This window comes from Salvelinus sp. IW2-2015, unplaced genomic scaffold, assembly GCF_002910315.2.
Source record: "Salvelinus sp. IW2-2015 unplaced genomic scaffold, ASM291031v2 Un_scaffold1262, whole genome shotgun sequence".
NCBI lineage: Eukaryota > Metazoa > Chordata > Actinopteri > Salmoniformes > Salmonidae > Salvelinus > Salvelinus sp. IW2-2015.
Genome location: NW_019942805.1, coordinates 45,869 through 58,918, shown reverse-complemented (window position 1 = coordinate 58,918; position 13,050 = coordinate 45,869). Strand labels below are relative to the sequence as shown.

The 13,050-nt window shown below is 43.8% G+C and overlaps 1 protein-coding gene across 1 annotated transcript in view; it reads right to left on the bottom strand.

Annotated features, from left to right (window-relative positions):
• Nucleotides 1–13,050, bottom strand: part of LOC112070221 (adenylate cyclase type 1-like) — a gene marked incomplete at its 5' end in the record, with an annotated part of 65,648 nt that overhangs the window by 8,182 nt on the left and 44,416 nt on the right. Inside the window, 9 exon segments of the mRNA XM_070438879.1 lie at nt 14–112; nt 1,329–1,475; nt 3,233–3,349; nt 3,707–3,833; nt 3,972–4,255; nt 4,437–4,526; nt 5,492–5,563; nt 5,565–5,577; nt 7,733–7,832. Coding sequence (XP_070294980.1) covers nt 14–112; nt 1,329–1,475; nt 3,233–3,349; nt 3,707–3,833; nt 3,972–4,255; nt 4,437–4,526; nt 5,492–5,563; nt 5,565–5,577; nt 7,733–7,832 — 1,049 coding nt within the window.

The following is a 13,050-nucleotide window of genomic DNA, read 5'->3' as shown; positions in this document are numbered from 1 at the left end:
TAGTCAAGTGTACCTTGGAGCCAGTGGTAGGTACCAGGCCTACTGCAGCCATGTATGTGCTGCCGATAGTTTTGATCTTCTCAATGTCCTTATAGCACTCTTTATCCATCAGCTACAGGCAGAGAGAGAGAGAGAAAGGTAATCATATATAGGTATACAGAGAGTTATTAGAGAGACGTGACCAGTAAGCATTAGAAATAACAAGCCAGGGTTGGGTTCATTCCAATTGAAGTCAGTCAATTCAGGAAGCGATTTGATTTTTTTTTTTAAACAGAAATGGACAAACTTTAGACATACATGGCTTCTCTTTTTCAAATCATTGAGAAGTCGTTAAAAATAGATGAAATGTTTTCAAGTATGGAATTGGAACTTTTGGAAAGTTTACTTCCTGAATTGACTGCCTTCAATTTCAAACTGACCCCAACCCTGTAATCAACTTTCAGCCAAACCAACCTCCTCCCCTCATGAATATCTTCCTCTCCCTGAAGAGAGCCATGAACTAACTGTATGATCACACCACCACTCTAATATCTGACCAGCTAATGCCAACACTGTCAGTACACATGGAACTAATGTCAACACTGTCAGTACACATGGAACTAATATCAACACTGTCAGTACACATGGAACTAATGTCAACACTGTCACAGCCTAGCAACATGAAACTAAGATATCACAACATGTTCGACTACAACATAGGAAAACCACTGAAATCGTCAAAGAACGACTCAGTCAGTACACAATGGGAGACTACTGAAGTAGTATGCGAGAAACACTAGTCAGAGACGATGACACAGCGATCACAACTAAGCAGGCGAAACGGGCAAGAGGAAAGCAAAGGCGGAAAAGGAGGGGAAGGGGAACCCAGAAGACAAGGGTAGATATCAAAAGACACTGAAGTCCCGTGTCGACACACATCGAACGCACGTCAGCCAACGCACTGTCAGCTAGCACGTGGAGACTAGATAGTTCAGACACCTCAGTGGACGACCATGGGCAACTAATGTCAACCACATGTCCAGTAGCAGGCGCCATAATAGACACATAATCCCTCAAAACCAACGGTGTCCAGTTACAGCAGTGACAAGACGAAGTACAGTCAAGCACTGTCAGTACACATGGAACTAATGTCAACACTGTCAGTACACATGGAACAGTAGAACGTGAAAGTAGAGGAGATGTTGGTCCACATCCCAATTGGCACCCTATTCCCTATGCACTGCTTTTGACCAGGGTCCATAGGACTATAAAATAAATAAGGTGCCATAGGGCCCTGGTCTAAAGTAGTGCACTATATAGGGAATAGGGTGCCATTTGGGATGCCTCACCTCGTCAAAGTCTGCGATGATCTCGTTGAGCAGCCTGAGACACTCCACTCCCATGTTGTTGCCGTCCAGCTCAATGTAGAAGTCATTGAAATTAGCGATGGAGGCAAACAGCACTCCTACCTGACTATACGACTGGTAGTACAGGTCCTAACACAGATTCAGACAGGGAACCTAGCCGTTAGATAGGACTATTACACAGGTATTAACAGGTCCTGAAACAGTTTTTACAAAGGGTTAAAGGAAAAGTTCAGGATTTTACAACTTGACGTTAGATGGTTCATCACCCTGAAAGAACAGTTATTACAGAGTTAACAGTACCAATCCTAGATCAGATAGGCAGACAGGGAGATACACTCGTTATATACACAGGTCCTGGGACAGTTGTTACATGGTTATAACAGTACCGGTTGTAAAACAGGGAGGCAGATAGGTAGACACGAAACAAGACTTACATAGGGCTATTGCACAGGTATTAACAGGTCTTCAGACAGTTACAGAGGGTTAACAGTACATGTCATAGAACAGATACGAGGAACTAAAAGTTAGATAGGGCTAATACACAGATATGAGCAGGTCCTGAGACAGTTGTTACAGAGGGTTAACAGTACATGTCATAGAATAGAGGTAGACAGACAACCAGAGCTAGATAGGGCTATTACACTGGTCCTGGGACAGTTGTTACAGGGGTGGCAGAACAGGTCCTACAGCGCCCTGGCATATTGGTACAGTGCATTGATGGACATAGGGATACATGGGATCGAGAGATGTAACCATTCTACAACATTCCAGGGTTTAAGGGTCACCGCTGTTCCCGGTATCCCTATGTCCATCAACACACTGTATCAATATGACAGGGCACTGCAGGACCTGTACTGTTAACCCTATGTAAAAACGATCCCCTCTCTCTCTCCCTTGCTCTAGGACCTGTTCTACCACCCCTGTAACAACTGTCCCAGGGTCATTTCCTGGTTCCACTGTTTACAAAAAAATCAGTGACGGGAATACACGTGTCCTGGTTGGGAAGTCTACAGGATGTTTGATTTAATCACTTCCTCTTCCTGAGAGGGGGGAGTGGGAGGGTCCTGGGAGAGGAACAGACATCATTAGAACGGATATTGATCAATCAGTAGACACAACGACAGAGAACCTGTCACATCACACCTTAACCAAACCGCAACCAAAGCACAAACAAACATCAACCACAACCAAACCACAATAAAATCTCAAACAAATATCAACCACAACCACAACCAAACCACAACCAAACCGCAACCAAACCACAAACAAACATCAACCACAACCAAACAACAATAAAATCTCAAACAAATATCAACCACAACCACAACCAAACCACAACCAAACCACAACCAAACCGCAACCAAACCACAACCACCATACAACCTTGGAGGTAAAAGAGGCAATTCTTAACATTTACTGTTCAAAAGCTCTCAGGCAACATCAAAACATGACCACGTCATGATGCGGTTAGATCACACTTCAACCCAAACATGACCTCAAAATGACCTGATCACACCAGCTACTCAAATGCACCACTACCCAAACATGACCGGGAGATGACCCAGCAGGGAACGGCAGGGACAGGGGGACGAAGCACAGTGGGAACTGGGGGACAAGGCACAGGTGGGGCAGGGGGAACAGTGGGACGAGGCATAGGGGGAACAGGGGAACGAGGTGCAGTGGGAACTGGGGGACAAGGCACAGGTGGGGCAGGGGGAACAGTGGGACGAGGCATAGGGGGAACAGGGGAACGAGGTGCAGTGGGAACGGGGGGGCAAGGTGTAAGGGGGACGGGGGAATAGGGGGACGAGATGCAGGGAGACAGGGGGACGGGGAGACAGGGAGAGAAGGGGACATGGAGCAAGGGGGACGGGGGTGAGACTCACCATGTTGCGGGGGTTGGACATGAGGAAGTGCTGCGCAACATGTGCAGGTAGGAGATTGAACAGGATCCTCTTGTTGTCCAGCTTCACCTTCTCCATGTCGCCTCTCTCCTCCTCTGCCTGCACAAAATACATGGAAACAAAAACAAGGTAGCCGTACATCACTATCACTGATGCAATACATGTATTAGTATAGTATGGCAACCTATTCCTTATATGGCTCTGGTCAAAAGTAGTGCACTACATAGGGATAGGGTACCATTTGGGTTTCAACCAACAAATAACCAACACACCTAGATACAGACAGAATGAAAGAGTGATAGTCCTTTAGTTTGTAGAGATATCCAAAAAGGGGGCTTGGTTTTCACTTGGAGCTCACAAAGTAGTCTATTTCAGCTGTAATAGCTTTTCCTCATCACTAGAGGGGGGTAATGACTCACAAACACTAATGACTCACACACACACACAAACACTCACCTGAGTGGCCCACAGGTAGTCTAGGCGTAGTTTGAGGTCCAGTTGTCTACAGTGTAGAGCCAGAGCTACAGAAAACAACAGGAGACCCAGCACTGGATCATACCGCCGAGGGTGGAGCAAACCTCCTCTACACACACACACACACACACACACACACACACACACACACACACACTGCATTAAAACATTACCAAACTTACCAACAAAGCATACCCTGCCCATATTGAACCACACTCCTCTCACCCCCCCACCCGAGCCCCCTTACCCCACGGCGATGCGGTACCCGCTGGTCTCCATGGCAACGGTGTAAAGGACCGAGAGAAGGAAGAGCAGGAGTATCTTAGGTAACGAGGAGACGCGGAGGTAAGGGATGACGGTGAGAGTTCCGGCCATGCAGGAGAGGAGAGCGTAAGAAACGTTCGGACACACCCCCTCTGCTACCGTACTGTTCATTGGCCCTGGCTCGCTCGGCGTGTCCATGGAAACAGTCTCCACGGAGCTGCTACTGGAGTTACCTCCCATAATCCAGACCCAGGGTAAACAGCTCACCTGGAGGAGGTAGGAAAAGGGTGAGGGGTAAAGGGGAAGGTTAAAAAGAGAGGGAGAGATTATGAGGGGAAAGGAGCTCTTGTATGTCAGTCTAATAGTGGAGCTAACCTGAGTTTTAAAGCAAGCCTTAGAGTTGCCAGATTTTAAACGTACATGATGACTTCTAAACACACACACTTACCACACAGGCTTGGGTGACAGAGTAGGTCAACAGGACTAGAAACACACAGAGCGCTGTTCGGATCTGAATGGTGAGACACCCTGGAAAACACTAAACCAAGGAGAGGGAGATGGAGAACGAGGAGTTGAAGTACCAGTTTATCTCAATGATAGTTTTATGCTTCTTGTCATTACTGGGGAGCGGAAAAGAGAACAGAGTCTGAAAACAGAATGAGTCTCTCTCTGCGAGAGGAAAAAAATGACTGGAGGGGGACGGGCAGTAAGTCCACTCCACAGACACTACACTACTATAGAGGAGGAGAGGGAGACTATTCCCTATTTCGTGCACTATTTTAAAGCAGGGCCTATAGGTATGACCCTGTGTTTTGTTGGTAACACTTTACTTGACACCCAGCATCATAACACATTATGACACAGTCATAACCATGTCATAATGTGTCATAACAGCTGACATAACTTGTCATAATATGGCCATAACACTGTCATGACCAATATATTTACACCTGTTGTGACATATATTGCGTTATTTTATGGCTGGTTATGACACCTACAAATAAAATTTGCTTTTATGACCATCATAATCATATAAGCCAGATAGGCCTATTACGTACATGCCTTTAAATCAGTCATCAGTCAAAAAGAGGGTGTCTTGTCATGTTCCTGAAATCTGCTCCTGCATTCATCCCAGTCATCAGCAACAGAGCATTGGGGTAGGTGCATGTCTGACATCAGTGTGTGCTCAATCACAATGATAATGTAATATGGTCAATTTCATTTTTTATATATAACAAACATACTATTGATGCGTAGGCTATGGTGTAATGGAATGTTTTTCCTTATGTGGTAGGTTTTGTGGGTTTTGACACTTATGTAGATGTCATAACCAGCCATAAAATAATGGTCTAAATATATGTGTCATTACAGTGCTGTTCTATGTCAGCTGTTCTGACATATTATTACATGGTTATGACCGTGTCATAACGTGGTATGACGCTGGGTGTCAATTAAAGGGTTACCAAATAGGTAGACTAGCACTAGGTAGGCAGACTTCCGTACCTGAACACTTGTGATGTAAAGATACATCACACAGACCACATGGAAGCACAAACACATCACCAGCAACAGCAGCCACCAACAGTCCCCTAAGAGAGAAGAAGAGACGAGAGAGAAGAGAGGAGGAGAGAGAGAGAGAGAGAGAGAGAGAGATAGACCAGAGAAGAAGAGAGAGAGAGAGAAGAGAGAGAGAGGAGAGAGAGAGAGAGGGGAGTGAGAGACGAAGAGAGAGAGAGAGAGAGAGAGAGAAGAGAGAGGAGAGAGAGAGAGAGAGAGAGAGAGAGAGAGAGACAGGAAGATAGAGAGAGAGAGAGAGAGAGATTAGATATAGAGAGAAGATAAGTAGTAGTGACTTATCAACTTCTCTAACGTCTTGTTACTTTCGGACGTCGCTCTTAGTGTGTGTTGTGACGTGTGTTGAGTGTGGTTTTATGTTTGTTGTGTGTGTGTTTATGTGTGTGTGCAAACAAGATATCAAGGTCTGGCTCTCAGTATTCACGTTTGTCCGGGGGGGGGGGGGGTAAACGTTGAGTTTTAACAGTTAAATTGAGTCATTAATTCTGATTGGTTAAGTTGAGATAGGGTTTTGATTGGTTAAGGTTTTGATAGGGTTAAAAGCCCAGCGTGCCACTGGGACTGAACCCTCAGAGCCGGAGCTCTAGCAAGCCGTGAGCCTACTAGTGTTGTCACGATACCAACATGTTGACTTCGATACCAATACCAGGTTTAGTATCATCATACTTGACACCAAAACTATATTCAAAACCAAAACAATACTCGATACCAAAACGATACCACGCCAAACAAAAGAAGCGTATTAGCTGAAGTCACAGAATAACTAAAGGAATTCTTTTTTTTTTTTACATAGAACATTGTAATAATGTGTTGATAACTGGTAGAACAACAAAAAAACAAATAGAATACCTTCTATTCTATAATCAATTTATTTTCTAAATGAAGAAAAAAAACATTAAATAACACAAAAATATCTTACATCTTACAGTTGTGTCAAGTTGGCTGGATGTGTCACGTTCCTGACCTGTTTTCTGTTGTTTTGTATGTGTGTGATGGTCAGGGCGTGAGTTTTGGGTGGGCAGTCTATGTTTGCTGTTTCTATGTTGGTTTTGGGTTGCCTGGTATGGCTCTTAATTAGAGGCAGGTGTTTTGCGTTTTCCTCTAATTGAGAGTCATGTTAAGGTAGGTTGTTCTCACTGTTTGTTTGTGGGTGATTGTCGCTGTGTCTGTGTTTGTTGCACCACACGGTACTGTCTCCTGTGTCCTTGTCGGTGTACCACACGGGACTGTAGCGTTTGTTCGGTTTTTGTGTAGTCTGTTTTCCCTGTCCGTGCGTTCTTCGTGTTTTATGTAAGTACTCTCGTTCAGGTCTGTCTTCTTCGTTTTGTTGTTTTGTAAAATATTCAAGTGTTCTTCGTGTGTTTAGTTTTGTCTTGTAAATAAAGTTTCATGATGTATTCAAAACCCGCTGCACGTTGGTCAAATCCATGCTACTCCTCTTCTGATGAGGAGAAGGAGGAAGCGCGTTACAGGACGTCCTTTGGTGGTGGACCATTCTTGATACACACGGGAAATGGTTGAGCGTGACAAACCCAGCAGCGTTGCAGTTCTTGACACAAACTGGTGCGCCTGGCACATACTACCATACTGCGTTCAAATGAACTTAAATCTTTTGTCTTGCCTATAGTTCACATCTGCAGCCAGTTTTGCCAACAAGCTGCGGGCGTGGAGGTATGATGTTTTCGTTAGAAGAAGCCATGCTGTTTGCATTTTCTCTCTCCTCTCGCTTGCTTCTCAAAAGTGGCTTTCGTTGTGTCAGCTGCATGCACAAGCACATCCTGACTAGCTACTGCCCCCTTGAGAAGATCTACACAAACTACTAGACAGACTCGATCCTCTCAATGGGTATATGACGTGAGAAACGTTTGACAGGAGTACCGAAAGCAACAAAACTTCTAGTACCGAATCGTTTTTTCATGTTCTAGTATTGAAAAAGTACCAACATTTTGGCATACATTGCAACAATAGAGCCTACTTGATGCTAATAGTGCTCACCGTTGCCCCTAGTGGTCGGTATTGAAGGCATCTCCTAACGTCCAAAACATCCAATACTGCTTTGTATCTGGTGTGTGTGTGTGTGTGTGTGTGTGTGTGTGTGTGTGTGTGTGTGCCTAACGTGCGTGTGTGTGCATGTGTGGCGGCGCGTGAAGCGTGTTGTTACGTACGTACTGTGGTATCACAAAAAGATAGATAAGGCCAAAGAGAAGCAGCGATGGGCCAGAGAGACAATCACTGCACTGATGAATACCATCATACTCCTGGTTTATACTGGAGAGAGAGAGAGAGAGAGAGAGAGAGGGTGAGGGGAGGAGAGAGAGATAGAAAGAGGGGTGAAGAGAGAGAGTAGTGATTACTGGACATGTTAATATTAAAGAACATCTGAACTGTTTTTCATCGATTCAGGGTTGAGAATTGATCTTTAAATGTCAGAGCAATCTACAGAGAGAGAGCGACGAGAAGAGAGAGAGAGAGAGAGAGGTGGGGCAAAAGATGAGTTGCAGTTAAACAAATGTAACAATTATGTAAACACTGTAGCCAAAGGACAGTCAGTCTATGTGGAACCATACTGACCCAAAGAACCCTTTGAGCCCTTTAATGGTTCTTTACAATTCAAAAATGTGTTATTTCCTTTAGTGATAAATTATTTAAAATGTAGGGGCTGCGGCTAATCAAAATATTTTGGGGTGTGGTTTGCTCACAGCTCTTTTTGCGCAACCATGAGTGATGTGTCATTTCAGTTAGTGTAATATGGCTATTAAACTGATATTAAATCCCTGCATGGTTCTACAAAGAATCTTTGAAATTGAAAAATATTCTTTGTAGAACCATTCTCCATAAAGGTTCTATAAAGAACCTTTAAGTGCCTTCAGAAAGTATTCACACCGCTTGACCTTTTCCACATTTTGTTGTATTACAGCCTGAATTTAAAAATGGATAAAATTTAGATTCTGTGTCCCTGATCTACACACAATACCCCATAATGTATAAGTAGAAATATGTTATTAGAAATGTTTATAAACTAATAAAGAATGAAAAGCTGAAATGTGTTGAGGCAATAAGTACTCAACCCTTTTGTTATGGCAAGCCTAAATAAGTTCAGGAGTAAAATCATGTTTAACAAGTCACGTAAGTTGCATGGACTCACTGTGTGCAAGAATAGTGTTTCACATGATTTTTAAATGACTACCCCATTTCTCTACCCCACACATACAATTATCTGTAAGGTCACTCAGTCGAGCAGTGAATTTCAAGCCCAAATTCAACCATAAAGACCAGGGAGGTTTTCCAATGGTTCGCAAAGAAGGGCACCTATTAGTAGATTGGTAAATATATAAAAAACACATTGAATATCCCTTCGAGCAAGGTGAAGTTACTAATTACACTTTGGATGGTGAATCAATGCACCCAGTCACTACAAAGACACAGGCGCTCTTCCTAACTCAGTTGCCGGAGAGGAAGGAATTGTTATTTTAAAACAGTTACAGAGTTTAACGGCTGTGATAGAAGATAACTGAGGATGGCTCAACAACATTGTAGTTACTCCACAATACTAACAGACATGACAGAGTGAAAAGAAGGAAGCCTGTACAGAATAAAAAATATTCCAAAACATGCATCCTGTTTGCAATAAGGCAGTAAAGTAATAAGAAATTAACTTTTTGTCCTGAATACAAAGCATTATGTTTGGGGCAATCCAACACAACACATCAGTACCACTCTTTATATTTGGTGGTGGCTGCATCATGTTATGGGTGTGTTTGTCATCGGCAAGGACTAGGGAGTTTATTTTTTATTTTTTTAAATGGAATCGAGCTAAGCACAGACAAAATCCTAGAGGAAAACCTGGTTCAGTCTGCTTTCCAACGGACACTGGGAGACAATCACCTTTCAGCAGGGCAATTACCTTAAAACACAAGGCCATATATGCATTGGTTCTTCCTGTAAAAGTTGTGTCTTACTGCAGCACACCTTGCAGGCTGCCGCAGAATTCTATGGCACGTTATTTAAGTGTCAGTCATTGTTGCCATTAATGCTAGTTAGTGCTAGCTTGACCATTTGACAGTCTTTAATATTGGCTGTACTAGAGAATGTAAAACCTTTTCTGTAAGAACATAGTATATGGGATTGATTTTAAGAAATGTAGCTTAATTAATTTGATTAATATTATGGTGTTTCTATTCCAAGAAAAACGAAAAAGGAAACCCTCAACAAATATGGCGCTGTACAACGTGACCGGTCGGGAGAAGGCTACAGTACTAAAAGCAAAATAATCCTAACATTTCCACACCCTAATTGTAGTCTAACCAATACCCAAACGGAGATTCAGTGAAAATAAAAATCTCATTGATTTATCAAGACCAGTCCCCATGCTTGTCTCAGAGCAGCGCGATACGGTGAAATAGTTGACCACACGCGGATAGGCTATTGCTTAAAATCCTATTGCTTCTATCTTCAACGTGCTTTAAATGCCACAATGTCAAAAATAATTGAACAAACACAATTCTTAAAACTCTGAGAAGGGTAATAGGAGGTGATCTGCACTGCATATTAAACTGTATTGCTATATTCCACGTGTTACTGTGTGTGTTTCGATCCTCTCTCTCCCTCGCACACGCACTTGCAGTCTTGACCTCTGAATGCTGGGCTATGAAAAGCCAACTGGCATGTACTCCTAAAGTGCTGACCGGTTGCACCCTCTATAACCGCTGTTTATATTATTTGACCCTGCTGGTCATCAATGAATGTTTGAACTGCTTGAAAAATGATCTGGCCTTTATGGCCATGTACTCTTATAAACTCCAACCAGTTCGGTTTTAAGTAAACTTTTGTATGACTGACGCCTTTAGTGAGAGGTCTAACGCTTTAATATTTAATAATTTATGCACGCCGAAATCACATTCATTATATAAATAGGTCCTTGTGCACCTTGATATTGGGGGTGRGCCATGCGGCCGTGCCTAACGGGGAAAGGGGGTACGCCATGCGGCCGTGCCTAACGGGGAAAGGGGGTGCGCCATGCGGCCGTGCCTAACGGGGAAAGGGGGTGCGCCATGCGGCCGTGCCTAACGGGGAAAGGTGCATGGAACCGGTCGGGCGCAGCCCAGGCCTCATGGAGATGCGGGGATCCGAGCTCGGGCGAGAGCCAAAGCCACCCTACCATCCCTCCCGGCCCAGAACCCGCACCAGGGGAAGGGAGAAGTGGAGGGAGTGGGCCCCCTACCCTACCCAGTCCTCAGAGAGTCACAGATACACCTACCGTTTACCCGTGCTTCATTGGTCTGTTTCGCTTTATGGCCCTCCGATCTGCACTTGTTAGATGGCCCTCCGACCTGCAACCGTTTTCTACGGGTARATAAACTCAGCAAAAAAATAAACATCCTCTCACTGTCAACTGTGTTTATTTTCAGCAAACTTAACATATGTAAATATTTGTATGAACATAACAAGATTCAACAACTGAGACATAAACTGAACAAGTTCCACAGACATGTGGAAATGGAATCATGTGTAATGTGTCCCTGAACAAAGGGGGGCCTTACAACATGCCTACAAGCCCTCAGTCCAGCCTCTCTCAGCCTATTGTGGACAGTCTGAGCACTGATGGAGGGATTGTGCGTTCCTGGTGTAACTCGGACAGTTGTTGTTGCCATTCTGTACCTTGTCCCGCAGGTGTGATGTTCGGATGTACCGATCCTGTGCTGGTGTTGTTACACGTGGTCTGCCACTGCGAGGATGATCAGCTGTCCGTCCTGTCTCCCTGTAGCGCTGTCTTAGGCATCTCACAGTACGGACATTGCAATAGTCCTCATGCCTCCTTGCACGTTCATGCAGATGAGCAGGGACCCTGGGCATCTTTCTTTTGCTGTTTTTCAGAGTCAGTAGAAAGGCCTCTTTACTGTCCTAAGTTGTCATAACTGTGACCTTAATTGCCTACCGTCTGTAAGCTGTTAGTGTTCTAACAACCGTTCGACAGGTGCAAGTTCATTAATTGTTTATGGTTCATTGAACAGGCATGGGAAACAGTGTTTAAGCCCTTTACAATGAAGATCTGTGAAGTTATTTGGATTTTTACGAATTATCTTTGAAAGACAAGGTCCTGCGTTCCCTTTCTTGCAGTGTATCTTATTGCCCGTTTTACTGTCGTCCTGGGCTTATAGATCGAGTCAATCCTTCATCAGATGAACCGCAACATGTCGGCTAAAGCGATTTCCTTCCTGAATGCATTTGAAAGTGTTTAATATTGTGATAGCAAAATACACCAACTGGTAGGCTAATCACACTGTCATGACGTTGGCCTGGGGGTAGGTTTATGACAGTCATAAATACCTCTTCCCCCCCTTTCCTCTCCCTACTCTACTGATGTGAAATTAGAAAGCCCCTTTGGTTAACATAGAGATTCTGGGAACATCAGAAGTTGGGGGGAAATGAACTATATTCTGGTAATCCGACCAAGTGAACATATGCGGTGGTACTTAAGGTATATTATGTCAGTTCGGTTGTCATCTGGCACATTCTCATCAATGATAGAATGACATAAACTCTACTGTGGAAAGTCTGCACATCAGAGGTATCGGATTCACATGGAATTGTTGTTTAATTCAAATGTTTGAATATTAAATTATTTGTGAAGAGATTAAATGTAATTTTAGCTTCCAAATGAGAGATTTGGGTTTTCATAAGTTTAGGGCTCTGCTCAACCAGTGGCCCGCCCCTGTGAAGAGACATGGGTTATAAACTTTTCAGACACACCCTTCTCCCTCCACTATATAAGCCATTGACGAAAATGTTACTATCTGTTCCGAGGATGTGAGGACGACGGTCCTATGTCAGAATGGTTCAGGTAACATGTCAGCTGTTCCGAGGATGTGAGGACGATGGTCCTATGTCAGAATGGTTCAGATACCATGTCAACTGTTCCGAGGATGTGAGGACGACGGTCCGATGTCAGAATGGTTCAGATAATAACTACAGAACTAAGCCAACCTCAGCATGAGCTTTGGTTGCGACTGGTATGAACTTTGACCTCGTATTCACTACAGAAGTGATACCTCCTAGCCGTTGAGTTAGCAACAGCTGCTGCAAACGCAGGTTAGGAAGGACAGACAGAGTATCCCGTCTACTACACAACGACGTTACTACAACGTATCCAATTTACCAGCAGAGACATTCTTCAAAGGACAAAGGACTCGGTTGGGCAACACGGCCTTCCATCTATCACCAACCTACTGAAGCGCAGCTCAGAGTAAATATTTATTGCATTTTCCTTTTCCAAATGGGCAGTAATTTAGAATGCATAAGATATATATTTACGATAGCACAGCTTCGCCCTTTGTTCCTCAGTCTTCCCGCTCTTTCACTCAAACCCAGCCCRTTTTCTTTTGTGTAACAAGCTGTAATATCTGTTCCTCCCGTCAGGGACGTTTTCCTTTATGACATCATTTGTAATCAAGGTATGATTTATTCTGTGTATATGTAATTCTGTGTGA